Source organism: Chiloscyllium plagiosum, chromosome 7, assembly GCF_004010195.1.
Source record: "Chiloscyllium plagiosum isolate BGI_BamShark_2017 chromosome 7, ASM401019v2, whole genome shotgun sequence".
Taxonomy (NCBI): Eukaryota; Metazoa; Chordata; class Chondrichthyes; order Orectolobiformes; family Hemiscylliidae; genus Chiloscyllium; species Chiloscyllium plagiosum.
The window spans coordinates 67,646,761-67,661,529 of NC_057716.1; the positions used below are offsets into that span (position 1 = coordinate 67,646,761).

At 40.9% G+C, this 14,769-nt stretch overlaps 1 protein-coding gene across 2 annotated transcripts in view; it reads right to left on the reverse strand.

Moving 5' to 3' along the window:
• cfap221 (cilia and flagella associated protein 221) overlaps positions 1 to 14,769 on the reverse strand; it is a 263,534-nt gene that overhangs the window by 46,352 nt on the left and 202,413 nt on the right. For both annotated transcript variants that reach the window (XM_043693986.1, XM_043693987.1), the window contains 3 exons: positions 13,230 to 13,354; positions 6,721 to 6,801; positions 3,782 to 3,889 (listed from right to left, as the gene is read on the reverse strand). In XM_043693986.1, coding sequence (XP_043549921.1) covers positions 3,782 to 3,889; positions 6,721 to 6,801; positions 13,230 to 13,354 — 314 coding nt within the window. The remainder of the gene's footprint in view (positions 1 to 3,781; positions 3,890 to 6,720; positions 6,802 to 13,229; positions 13,355 to 14,769) is intronic.

Sequence of the window (14,769 nt, forward strand, 5' to 3'; positions counted from 1 at the left end):
AGATGCACGTGGAGCATGATGGTGATAGTCAGAGGTAGGATGAAGCGGATAGGTGAGAAGGAAGATGAATATGTAGGACAGTTCAAGAAGGTGATGCTGAGTTGGAAGGTTGGATCTGGGATAAAGTGGGGTGGGAGATAAGGAAACTGGTGGTTGACATTGATGCCATGTGGTTATAGGGTCCCAAGGCAGAAACTGACGCGTTTTTCCTCCAGTTGTTGGTTGGCTAGGATTTGGTAGTGGAGGGGGCCCAGAGCTTTCATGTCCGTGGCATAGTGGGAGGGGGAATTAAAGTGGTTGGCCATAAGGCAGTGGGGTTGTTTGGTGTGTGTGTCCCAGAGATTTCCCTGAAATGTTCCATGAGTTGGCATCCTGTCTCCCCAATGAAGAGGAGAAATCGAGAGGAATGGAGAACAATTACACTGGCACTATCCCTCACCTTTTCCTCTGCTACATTGATGACTATATTGGGGCCAGCTCATGCTCCCACGAGAAGGTTGAACAGTTCATTACCTTCCACCCTGACCTTAACTTCACCTGGACCATCTCGGACACCTCTCTCCCCTTCCTGGACCTCACCATCTCCAGGAGAAAGTGAGGACTGCAGATGCTGGAGTCCTGAAGAAGGGCTCTTGCCCGAAACGTTGATTCTCCTGCTCCTTGGATGCTGCCTGACCTGCTGTGCTTTTCCAGCAACACATTTTCACCTCTCCATCTCCATCTCCATCTCCAGTGACCGACTCAATACGGACATCTACTTCAAACCCACTAACTCCCACCTGCACTACACCTCCTCTCACACCCCCTCCTGTAAAAACACTATCCCTTACTCCCAATTCCTCTGCCTCCACTGTTTCTGCTCTCAGGAGGAGCAATTCTACTCCAGAACATCCCAGATTACCTCCTATTTCAAGGAGCACCATTTTTCCTCCCACGTGGTCAACAACACCTGCAGCATGCCTCTTCCACTTCCTGCACCTCTCCAATTGTAACAAGGATAGAATACCCCTAGTCCTCACCTCCCACCCCACTAATCTCCGGATACAGCACATTATCCTCCACCATTTCCAACACCTACAATCAGACTGCACCACCAGAGATATATTTCCCTCCTCACCCCATCTGAATTCCACAGAGACCATTTCCCCCGTCATTCTCTCATTAGGTCCATGCCCCCCCAATAACCTATCCTCTACTCCCAGCACCTTCCCTTGCCGTCGCAAGAAGTGTAAAACCTGTGCCCAGACCTGCCCCCCCTCACCTCCATCCAAGGCCCCAAAGGATCCTTCCACATCCAGAAGAGACTTTCCTGCACATGCAAACACCAAATATGCAATTGGCTGATTGGGTGTTGACCTCACCAATACAGCCACTGCCGATGCTGCCAGGTCTCATACTGGGCCCAAAACTGCCTCTGCCTCTGCCTCCATGAATCTGCACGATGGAGTTTAGAACAATGAGGGGAGATCTGATTGATGTTTACAGAATACTGAGAGGCCTGAACATGTTTCCACTAGTAGGAGAGACCAGGACTTGAGAGCAGAGACTCAGAGTCAGGGGATGACCTTTAGAACTAGGGCAAGGAGGAATTTCTTAAGCCAAAGGGTAGTTAATCTACGTATCCCATTACTATAGAGGGCTGTGGAGGCCAAGTCACTGAATATATTTAAGACAGAGATAGATAGGTTCTTGACTGCTAAGAGGATCAAGGGTTATAGGAAGAAAGCAGGAGAATGGGGTTGAGAAATGTATCAGCCATGATCGAATGGTGGAGCTGACTTGGTGGGCCGAATAGCCAAATTCTGCTCCTATGTCTTATGGTCTTATGGATCTAATTAATTATCAAATAAATGGTCTTATAGTGGGTCCAGTAGGCACAGCTCTCATGAACATCAAAGTTGGATACCATGAAACACATGTCTTTGATGGAATGACATCTAACCTTCCACTAGTTGCATAGTTCTGCTATGTTGGTAATGTGTTTGCCATATTTAAACCCGAGTTGCATATAAGAATTTTTTTGCATTTCTTAATGGGCTCCATTCTGCATTCAGATTCACCTTTGAAATAGAGCAATCAAATGAGCACAATTCAACACACCATAGGAATGACTTCTTGGCAACCTCATATACAGGCGGAAGGTTGACACTGTAATATGGTGCATCAAAGCCATCCTGCAGAATAATGGCTACATTGTTCAGAGAATTTCTCACAATATATAATGCAAACTCATGATCAGGCTGAAGGTCTGAACGTTTGGTTTTGGAAAGTGCCCAGTTTATCTCATATTATGCGAGAAGAATGAGATGTCTCAAAAATTTGAGTAACAAGTGCAGCTCACTGCTTCATATTGCTATAATAGCAGTGGCAATAAGAATGCAGGTTACAACTAACAGGATGCTGCGATCAAATCAAAAAGACATTCTGCCTATCAGACAAATGAGTAATGAGGTATATGAATTTCAGTGGCAGTATGATGCTAGGTATATTGTTCCTTAAAAGAACTGGATTGTATCAAACAATATCACTTTAGCTGTTCACAACAAGCAATACACTGACTATCCAACCAGCTTGCTATTTTAAAATTCAAACATTGCGTCCAATACTAAATATGATTTCACAATTGGACATCTGCTAACCAATCATAAAGTCTGCAAAGAATTATGCTGCCAACCAATTTCGGGCTTGCAGCGAGGCACACTTGCATGTACTAGAAGCTACATATACAAATACACAGCCTCTGTTTCAATGCAGATGGAAAGAACATGTAAGCATATTGTGCCTGTTACAATTCAACAAAATAGGTGACAGTCATTTTGTGGTTCATTTCTCAGGTCAAAGCTTTGACAAATCTGAGCCAACCTACATGTTTAAAATATAAACAAAGCTTGGCACTTAATGATTAGCCATAATTAACTGTTAATTCTCCATGGCAATGCCTCTATCAATCAGAGTTGAAGAGTGCATTACTAGAAAAGCACAGCCAGTCAGGCAGCATCCAAGGAACAGGAGAATCAACGTTTTGGGCACAGACCCTTCATCAGGAATTGACTCTGATCTCCAGCATCTGCAGTCCTCACTTTCTCTATCAATCATAGTCCATTTGACAAGCGATGAGCACTTGCCTCCCATACAATAGACCAGTTGTTTTCCCGTTGGTTTTATATTTCCTCACAATCTTCCTCATGAGTACAAGGCAAAAAGCTTCAACAAAATGTGTTTTTTGTTCAGTAATACTCCAGGATACAAGGAATAAACTGGATGGAGAAAAACACTAATTAAGAAGTATTGAATAAAGTCAAAAGAACAACAGAATGTAAGATCAACAATTCCAATTTAGCATAAGATATTCTGTGGCTAGTTTTGTCTTCTAAATGTAGCCATGCTGTGGAGATGCTGGCGTTGGGATGGGTGGACGAAGTCAGAAGTCAGACAACACCAGGTGATAGTCCAATCCTTTACCTAACAAAGGTACAGTGCTCCGAAAGCTTGTGATTTTAAATAAACCTGTTGGACTTTATCCTGGTGCCACATGACTTCTGACTTTGTCCTAAATGTAGATCCTAAATCCTTTTTCTGAAAATCAAACTAAACAAAAGTAACCAAAGAACTTTCCAAAGAAGGGTTGCTGGACCTGAAATGTTAACTCTGCTTTCTCTCCACAGAGCTGTTACAACTGCTGAATTCGTCCAGCAATTTCAGTTTTTGTTTCTGAAAAATAAATGATAATGTTTATATTTATATTTGAAGATTGTATACTTATTTGGATAAGGCTAATTACCTCTGCTCCCGATCTCAGGGGTCTCGACAATGTTAATGGAAGATAACTGGATGAAACATATTGTGTAGAGTATGGTTCATATTCCATTTGTTTATAACGTTGATATACCTAAAGTTTATACAAATTACATAACACAAAATAACACATTAAGAACGGCTTAAAATAATTAAAGATCATTTTAACAGAAGAAAACAAAAAGACAAAATGGATAGTTTCAAGTATTTTTGTTTTACATATTGTCTTTTACAGTAATATTACTTTGGATAATTTTTAAACTTAAATTCAGATATTACCGGTTGAATCTTAAGTTTTTTTGACGTAGTGTGAGGAATTTGGAGGGATTCTCATTATGAGGCCGAGTTAGATTTCTTGCCATATCTTACCAAATGCACCTCATTAAGTACCTAACCAGTCCTTATGCCATCCCTCATGTCCAATTCTATTCCCATTTTACCACTTGTCATTCCCAGAACAAATCGCTACTCGTTGGATATCCATTTGAAAGACCTGTACCATTTCTATCTATGCCATCTTTAAAAGGCTGCAATGCATCTGGAGGAAAACTGGCCATCTGGAACTGCATGTTTCTTTATTTGTCCCACACATGGCAGATTGGGGAAATGGGCACCCAAATTTGTGACCAGGAACCTAGAAGTCCTGCTGGGTGGGATGGTGCAGACACAGGGCATTCTCTTCTCCAACAACTAGCAGTCAAGATCATTGCACAACACCATGACATTCTGATCTGAGATTGCCTCCCAGGTCAACGCAGTCTCAGCCAAAGACCAGCCATGTAGGAAGAATGTCAATGACTTCTGTACTTTGCCAGTGTTAATGCCACCATCTTGTCTTGAATACCTCACAAACTCTATCTCTGATATTGTGCCACACAAGGCATATGGCCTACCACTCTCATTATTACCTGCAACTAGTGCCCTCACTTGTTGTCACCCATCAAATCCCCAATACTACTGAACCTGCATGCCCCCTGTGATGCTTGGGGCTTCTCCACACCTGAAACAAAACTAACACTCCTTTTCATTTCCCTTAAGGAAAAAACAGATCACAATTGGACAAAAGAGTCAAGGGGGCTTCTGACATTTGGCTCGACACCCCTTAAGTTGAGAGGATCCTGACACTGACCATCCCAAGGGGTTGAACTCCTGTGTCCAAGCTCCTGGACTGATATCAAAGCCTGCTTTGACTTACTGAACTAGGAAGCCCTGACCAAAGGCTATCACCCTTGATTTGACTAAGGACTGCAGATGAATGCACCAAGTTTCTTGGCTTGGTGTCATGCTGAATGGCAAAGCAACATAGCTGTACTATGAGCCTGGTTGGGAGGCAAAGTGAGTCATTACAAGGGAGGGTGTGGTGATCATCCACATAGGCTCAGAGCAAGTGAACACTATGACAGCAAGTGAACAGCCCAGAGATGCAGCCTGGTCCAATCCAAGAGTTGGTTTTGTTTCCCTGAGCACACAGTGTCCTTGTAGCAATGCTACAATAATATTTATCAGTGCATGCCAAGGTGCAGCATTAACGTGCAGAGGCATACTGTAAGAAATGCAGTTGGCTCGTGGTTAGCACTGTTGCCTCACAGAACCATGGATGTGGGTTTGATTCCACCCTCAGACGACTGTCTGTGTGGAGTTTGCACATTCTCCCTGACTACATGGGTTTCCTTTGGGTGCTCTGGTTTCCTTCCACAGACCAAAGATGTGCATATTAAGTGGATTGGCCATGGCAAATTGCTCATAGTACCAGGTATTTGTGGGCTAGGTTGGAAATGCAGAAGTATAGGTTAGAGGGTTGGGACTGGGTGGGATGCTCTTTGGAGGGTTACTGTGGACTCAATGGGCCAAATCTCCTGCTTCCACATTGTGGGATTTTATGATTCTATGATTCTAAGATTAGCAATGTGCAATGAGGTTCTTAGAGGCTGGCACATATTGGTTGTGGTGTGTAGCTGCTGTACCTGGATCATGTCCTAAGGTATTAATGCTCAGCATACAACATGGAGACTCTTTTCAGCAGTTGCTAGGTACCTGCTCTGACTTCCCATATTAAGAATTCTCAATGTCTAGCTCTTTTGGCATCTTTGGTAAGATAGGAAGCTGAATATTAATGAGGTAAGTTGTGGCATTAATAAGACATTGGAAAAGCTATAATTCTTCTTATGGCAACTCTTCACTACCCAGCAGAAACTCACCTACCACTTGGCAAATGCACAAAAGATGCAGCAAGATACTGACATCAAGACAGATCTCACTGGACTTCTTGTCTGATTCTGCCTTATCACTCAGACTCTGCTGAGATTCCATGATATGTATTGGAATTTCAAACAGGTTGGTGTCAGAATGGGGACAGGTGGGTGCCAAAATTGGATTGCTGTCCTCTTCCCAATGTGTGATCACAATTTTGGTCCAAACACGTTTTCAATATGTGCAGTTCAAAATCAAATTGATTGCCTCCTGCCAAGAGGCAGTATAACCAATTAAGGGCAATTTGTTTTAAAATAACAGGGCTTATTAGGCCATATTATGTTAACTTGGTGCTTTCAGGGCAAAAGGGTTTCCAAAAAATATAACTGGTACCACCACGATTGACCCTGGATTGTGGCCAGGCAGCTGTAACATTTTAAAACACACAAAAAAACTTCCCTGGACTTCTCCATTGCAGCCTCCATGCCCAATCATTGTCATTGGGTTTGACAATCATTGGCTACTGGAAGATTGGTCATTGGCCCTCCAGCTTTGGGAGATCACCCATCACCCTGATTGAACACAGAGTTTGCACACTGGCCTTTAATTGCTTGAAACATTGAAAATTGTGGTTAGTGTGTTTGATCTGTAATTAGTTCCAATTTCAATTTCCCATTCCCTCACTGAAAATCCAGCCCTGTGTCTAATTGAGAATTACAACTTAAAATATATAACCTTTAGATTGAAGAATGGTACAACTTGATCGACCACCACTTCTGAAGGCCTGACGGACACAGGACCAAGTGCATCAGCAGCCTAAAATAAATTACCATATATGTTCATTCATCAGCATGACAAAGCATTTTGGTAGTTTGTTGCCCTGACACTGTTATTATACTTAGTTAATTGTTTAAAAAAAAACAGAAGTTTGATCTTGCACCTACTTCTGAGTTGAATGCTTTTCCTATGATTTTCCTCTGGTATTTTGAGAGCAGAAGCATTTTTCATTTAAAATTAGTTTTGGAACCTTTTTACTCCAAAAAAAGAGACAAAAATATTGTGACAAAGGAGAGATTGGCCATGGATAAAGGTTTTTTATTTGTTTACACTGAACTCGGAAGACTGGTCATTTCAACTTGTTTGTCAAATATTCAATATTAGCCTTTATCGATTCCCTTTACTGAGTTCCAGAGATTTGAGAGTTGACTGATGAAGGATTTGAAGTGGAAGCTGTTTTCGTTGCTGGGATTTTCAGCTAAGTGCTGGATTTTTAAGATTTAATTTTTTTTTCTATTTTGCATGCTTAAAATTAAAAACTCTGAGTAAATGAAGAGTAGAAAAGCAAGTTTTTAGAACTTCCTCTTTTAGACCGTTTCATGTAGAATGTAATTTTTTTTAGGTCCTTCCAGCAGCATAGTGTGTCAGCTGTATCAGTCTACAAATTCTGGATTTGAGAAAAGTGTGGTCTTTTAAGACAAGTCAAGATGAGCAAATTTGTAAGGAGTGATTATGGCAGTGAACAGAGTGGTATACTTCTCCTGTCAGATGTGGGAGATTAGGGAACAGTTGACTGTCCCTAGAAACTATGTCAGCAGCAGGTATGTTTGAATCTGTCTCATGTCAGGATGTTTGGATTAACTGGAGAGGCAGTTAGAGTCACTGAGCAGCATACAGGAGACAGAGAGTGTAATGGTTAGTAGATTTTAGAGAGCTGTTTACACCACAGGTTCAGTCAGATAGATGGGTGAGTGTCAGGAGAGGTAGGAAGGTAGTTCAGGACTCTCCTGTGGCTATTTTGTTCTAAAACAGAAATACCATTTTGGGTACTGTTGAACGGGATGTCGGTCCGAGGAAAATAGAAGTGGGAACCAAATCATGGAAACCAAGAATGAATCTTATGTTAAGGGGGTTTTTCAAGATACAAAAGAGTAATTGTTATGAGAAACCTCTCCTGTTAGGTACACAGACAGGAGATTCTGCAGCAGTGATTGTGAATTTGTGTGGTATGTTGTCTCCCTGGTGCCAGGGTCAAGGATACCTCAGAATGCTTGTAGCATATTATCAAGGGGGAGATAGAGAAGCCAGAAATTGATGTACATATTGGTTAGAATTACACAATGAGGGAAATGGTTGAGCCTTTGTAGGCTAAATATTGGAAGTTACATAGAAGGTTAAAGAGCAGAACCTCAAAGGTAGTAATCTCTAGTTTACTCCTAGTGCTACATGCTAGTGAGAAAAGAATAAGACGATGGGGCAAAGTTATCAGTGGCTAAGGAGACTGTGCAGTGAACAAGAATTCAAATGTTTGGATCATCCAGATCTATTCTGGGGCAGAAAGGACTTGTTCAAAAAATATGGGTTTCACCTGGACTGGAAGGGGACCAATATCCTGGCAGGGAGATTTGCTAGTGCTATTCAGGAGAGTTGAAACTGGTCGGTTGGGACAAAGGTATCCTAAGTAGTAGTGAGAATAAGAAGGACAAATGAGGATCCTTCTGATTTAAAAAAGAGCAAGCTAATGAGAAAAGGAAGACAAGAACAAATCAGAGAACAAGGTGACTCTGATGGATTAAACTGCATTTATTTCAATTGAAGGTATCTTATTGGTAAGGCAAGTGAACTCAGGTCAGGTACAGGAATATGGGACTGGTATATCATGGCTATTACAGAAACATGGAGGAAGTGAGGACTGAAGATGCTGAAGATCAGAGTCGACAGTGTAGTGCTGGAAAAGCACAGCAGGTCAGGCAGCAACCGAGGAGCAGGAGAAATCACGTATTGGGCATAAGCTCTTCATCAGGAAGCCTGATGAAGGGCTTATGCCTGAAACACCGATTCGCCTGCTTCTTGACCTGGTCTATTACAGAAACATGGCTGAGGGAGAGACAAGACTGGCAGTTCAATGTTTTTAGATGTTATAAGAAGGATAGAAAGGGAGGCAAGAGAGGAGTGGAATGGTGTTTTTGATTGAAGAAAACATTCCTGTACTTAGAGAGGATATTTCTGAGGGATCATCCAATGAAGCTATATAGATGGAACTCAGAAATAATAATAAGATGATCACCTTGATGAGATTGTACTATAGGGCCTCCAATAATCAGTGGGAAATTAAGGAACAAATATGTCTAGAGATCTCAGATATACGTAAAAACAATAGGTATAACAGTGGGGGATTTTAACTTTCCAAACATTGACTGGGAGTGCCCAAGGTGGAAAGGGCTTGGATGACAAGGAATTTGTTAAGTGTGTTCAAGACAATCTTCTTTATCAAGATGTAGATGTAACTACTATAGAAGAAGGAAAATTTGACCTTTTTTTCGGAAATAAGGCAGGAGAAGTGTTAGTGGGGGAGCACTTTGGGGCCAGTGATCATAATTCTATTAGTTTTAAAACAGTTATGGAAAAGGTTAGGCCTTGTATGAAAATTAATGTTCTTAATTGGAGTAAGACAAATTTTCATGGTATGAGACAGGAACTTTCAAGTGTTGATTGGAGTACAGTAGACTGTTCGCAGGTAAAGGGATGACTGGTAAGTGGGAGGCTTTCAAAAGTTAGATAATGAGAGTTCAGAGGCATCATGTTCCTGTTAGACTGAAGAGTAAGGTTGGTAATGTAGGGAATATTGGATGAATAATGTTATTGAGGTTCTGGTCAAAAATAAGAAACAGTCATAAATTAGATATAGATAACTGGGATCAAGTGAATCTCAAGAAGAGTATAAGGGGTGTAGGGGTATTCTTAAGAGGGAAATCAGAAGAGCAAAAGGGGATATGAGATAGCTCTGGCAGATAAGGTTAAGGATAATTCAAAGAGTTCCTGCAAGTACATTAAGAGCAAAAGAGCAACTAGGGAGACAACAGTGCCCCTTAAAGATCAACGAGGTCATTTATGTATGGAACTACAGGAGTTAAGATACTAAACAAATATTTTATATCAGTTTTTACTGTGAGAAAGAATCTACATTACAGAAGAAGTGATTGGGATCTTAAAAAGCGTAAAGGTAGATACATTTCCAGGACCTGATGAAACATACTTGAGGAGATTGTGGGAAGTTAGGGAACTTGTGGGACCCCTAGCAGAGGTATTTTTGATTTTATTTATTTATTACTACCCATGTGTACCGAGGTACAGAAAGAGTTATTTTATGTTTACAGATGGATCATACTAAACAGGTACATTAGGGTATCATAAACGAGTGCAGAAAACAGTGTTACAGTGTGGGGAGCAGACACCTAGGTCTCAGAGTTTGGAGATGATTTTCTTCAGAATTATGGTGTTGAAGGTGGAGCTGTAGTCAATAAATATGAATCTCATTCATTTGTATCATCTATAGCCATGGGTGAGGTATTGTAGAACTGGAGAGTAGCTAATGTTGTGCTTTTATTTCAGAATGGCTGTAAGGAGAAGCCTGGGAACTATGGGCTGTGAGTTTGACATCAGTGGTGGGTAAGTTGTTGCAGGGGATTCTGAGAGACAGGATTTACATTCATTTGGAGAAGAAATGACTGATTAAGGGTAGTCAGCATGGCTTTGTTCCTGGCAAATATGTCTCACAAACTTGATTGAGCTTTTTTAAGGATGTAACCAAAAAGATTGATGAAGGTGGAGTGCTCTTGTTCAGGACATTGATGAAGCCATTTTGGTACTATGTACAATTCTGGTTGCCCTGCAACAGGAAGGATATTATTAAATTGGAGAGGTTTCAGAAAAAAATTACTAGGATGTTGCTGGGACTAAAGGATAGACTGGGACATTTTTCACTGGAATGTCGGAGGTTGAAGGGTGACATTACAGAGGTTTATAAAATTGTGAGGGGCATTGATAAGATGAATAGCAAAGGTCTTTTTCCTAGGGTGAGAGAGTTACAATTCTGGTTGCCCTGCAATAGGAAGGATATTATTAAATTGGAGAGGTTTCAGAAAACAATTACCAGGATGTTGCTGGGACTAAAGATTGACTGGGACATTTTTCACTGGAATGTCGGAGGTTGAAGGGTGACATTACAGAGGTTTATAAAATTGTGAGGGGCATTGATAAGATGAATAGCAAAGGTCTTTTTCCTAGGGTGAGAGAGTTCAAAACTAGGAGCATATTTTATAAGGTGAGAAGAGAAAGATTTAAAAGGGATCTGCGGGGCAACATTTTCACACAGAAGATGGATTGTATGTGGAATGAGCTGCTAGAGAAAGTGGTACATGTAGGTCCAGTTACAACATTTGAAAGACATTTGAATCAGTACATTAATAAGAAGTGTTCAGAGGGATATAGGCCAAATGCATACAAGCAGGACTCGTTTTAGTTTGGGAAACTTTGGCGGCAGGGACAGGTTGGACTAAAGGATGTATTTCCATGCTGTATGTCTCTGTGACTTTAAGATTCTAGCAGCAATGCTGTTTTACATGACCATGAGCCAAAGGTTTGAGACATTATGCTGACAGAAATCATGTGAGTATTTGTTATCATGTATGAGGACTTTTTAAAACTAAAAAACTAACATTAAGTCATGATAATACAAATTGTCTCTATTTATTCAGTATATCTGTGAAATGTCAATCTACATTTAAATGTAGAACATACTGTGAAATAATGCACAAACTTACATTAGAAAGCAAATAATATGTATCAGAAAGATACAGAGTAAATAGTGATTTTAATAAAATAACAAACACATTGGCACTTCGAAGTTGGTTGTTCTTCTTGTTTCCCTGAAGAAAATGGTTGTAACAATGTTCAGTGTCTACCCCTAATAATGCTATTTAAATCCAAGTTGTTGTTGCTGCAAATTAGAAATTTAAAATGATCTACACTGTTAATCGAAACAAAAATGTTGGCATCATTCAAGAGACAATTGAATTGAATGCAGGGTAATTTTGTCTGGATGAATGATTTTAGGTGGGCCACATTACATTCTCCAGTGTCTGTCATAACATCTTGAGTGTACTGTCATTATTCCTTATGATTTTCCCTGTACTTTAATCTATTGTACCTTTTTGACTGCAAGGTCTCCAAAATAATCTATTAAATGATAAATTTATGTTACACTTTGTGGTTATTTTATAGTCTACTGCCAAAAAATAGTATGGTCATCAACCTGAAATATTGGGGAAAAATTAGTTTGCTCGCCTGCATAGCAACTGGTGAACTGGTGGGAGCCCCAGTTCACCTTTCTATGAGAGGCTAATGCTATTTAAATTTGAAGAGAAATTTACTTCAACAGTACAGGGCAACCTCAATTATCCGAGCAACACGGACAGGGAGTATTTTGTTTGGATAATTGAATGTTCAGATAACACAGTCTAGATTAGAGTGGTGCTGGAAAAGCACAGCAGGTCAGGCAGCATCCGAAGAGCAGGAAAAGCGACGTTTCGGGCAAAACCCCTTCATCGGGAATGAAGGCAGGGAGCCTCCGGGGTGGAGAGATTAGAGAGCACCACTCTGACCTAGACTCTGATTTCCAGCATCTGCAGTCCTCACTTTTGCCTAGTTCGGATAATACAGTCTACTTAAGCATCAGGACTTTGAGATCTTGTTCGGATAATCCGAAATTCAGATCATTGATGTATTCGGTCTCCTACTCAATCAAGGCTCCAGCATAATGGAAATCCTGTCCACAAGATCCTGTCAATGCCACTGGCTGTTGTAGCTGTTGCTGGTAATACACCAAGGCCTTCCTCGGGGATCATCAGGGGATATCTGGAGAGAGGTGGGATGGGGATTGAAGGAATGGTGTTGCTGGGGCTTTTCAAAGAAGAACGCCCATTATGCAGCAGACATGGGAGACCCACCATGCAAGTCCAATTAAATCCTCGAGAACTCAGGGATAACTGGTTGCAAATGGCTAATGAGCTTAATTGACTCTTGCTTTCAGCAGATGATATTTCTCTGTTGGCCCCTTCCCATCCCCTGAGAACTGTGGAATAGTTTTCCTGCCCCTGGGAATTGATTGTATAGCCTCCCACACAGTTCTTCCAGATTCCATGGCCATCATCAAGCTTGCTCCACCAGACTTCATTAAATTCTATCTATGAACTCTGTTTCTCTTGCAATGAATGCTACATGGGCGTATACAGCATTTCTTGCCATGAGCAATATCAAGTAAGCAATATGAATTAGTTAAATGATGAGAGCTGTTTTATTATTTTAAATGAAGAATATATTAAAAAAATTGTATAAATTGGAATCTTGATTTGATTGTCATTAATTATGCATAATTAAAGTTCTCAAAGTTTATATACTTTACTTACTAATTCATCCTTCCAATCAGGGGAAACGTAATAAGGGAACGTAAAAGGCTGAATGTCTCCTATTTCAAAATAATATCTATCTTCACTTTCCTGAACTGTCCTGCCAATGGAAAGTATGCTGCTCTCTGTTGAGGAAGAAAAAGAATGGAAAATATTTCAAGAGAAAAAAAGTGCAGAGAAGGTCATCTTTTTATTCAATGTTGTCATAGAATCCAAAGTTTGGTTTCAGCCTGACAATGGATAATGAGTAGATGCTCAGATAGGAACTGGAGAATGAAGCTGATAGGGACTGAAATTTGGGGCTAGACCTTATATTCATTAGAATTTCATTCCATTCAAAATTTTGTCTTTAAATTCTACCAAGCAGATGCACATATGTTCACCAATGTCAGTCAGTGTGTCAGAATGAATAGATCTTCTGCTCTCCCCTACACATCAAAGAGACAATTCAGAGAAAATTATTTGAATATTCAAAGGATTTCATCCTGTTTCTCTTTCAAAAGAGTCATAGGATTTTCGCTAGCTGACAGCTGAAGGCAATTCTATTGATGCTGCAGGATTGGCTTCAGATTTTCACAGACAGGAAAATGATTAACAAGGAGGCAACTGGAAGTTCAGGGTCTTTGTGTCTTGCAGTTGCCTGCTACTTTAACACACCTCACTGTACACTGGCTAACATTGTTTCAGGCTTGCTGAAGAGCACCAGCGAAGCTCAGTGCAAGCTGGAAGAACACCTCATTTTCCGCCTGGGGACCCTGCAGCCTTCCAGACTAAATATTGAGTACAATAGCTTTAAGCCATCAGCTTTCCCATGTCCTTAACCCAAATCCCATAACTAGGCCTTGTTATCACATAGTCTGTCATTACGCACCACCCATTAATTGCTATTCACTTTCCTAGCCAGGACATTATCCACTATTTTCTCTGTCCAACTGCTCTTCTCTCTCTTTGGGCCTGCTACTTTAATCTTCTGTATATAAACTGACATTTTCCTAGCTACCATCAGTTCATAGAGTCATAGAGATGCACAGCATGGAAACAGACCCTTCAGTCCAAACCGTCCATGCCGACCAGATATCCCAACCCAATCTAGTCCCACTTGCCAGCACCCAGCCCATATCCCTCCAAACCCTTCCTATTCATATACCCATCCAAATGCCTCTTAAATGTTGCAATTGTACCAGCCTCCACCACTTCCTCTGGCAGCTCATTTCATACATGTACCACCCTCGTGTGAAAAACTTGCCCCTTAGGTCTCTTTTAAATCTTTCCCCTCTCACCCTGAACCTATGCCCTCTAGTTCTGGACTCCCCAACCCCAGGGAAAAGACTTTGCCTATTTACCCTATCCATGCCCCTCATAATTTTGTAAACCTCTATAAGATCATCCATCAGCCTCCGATGCTCCAGGGAAAACAGCCCCAGCCTGTTCAGCCTCTCCCTATAGCTCAAATCCTCCAAACCTGGCAACATCCTTGTAAATCTTTTCTGAACCATTTCAAGTTTCACAACATCTTTCCGATAGGAAGGAGACCAGAATT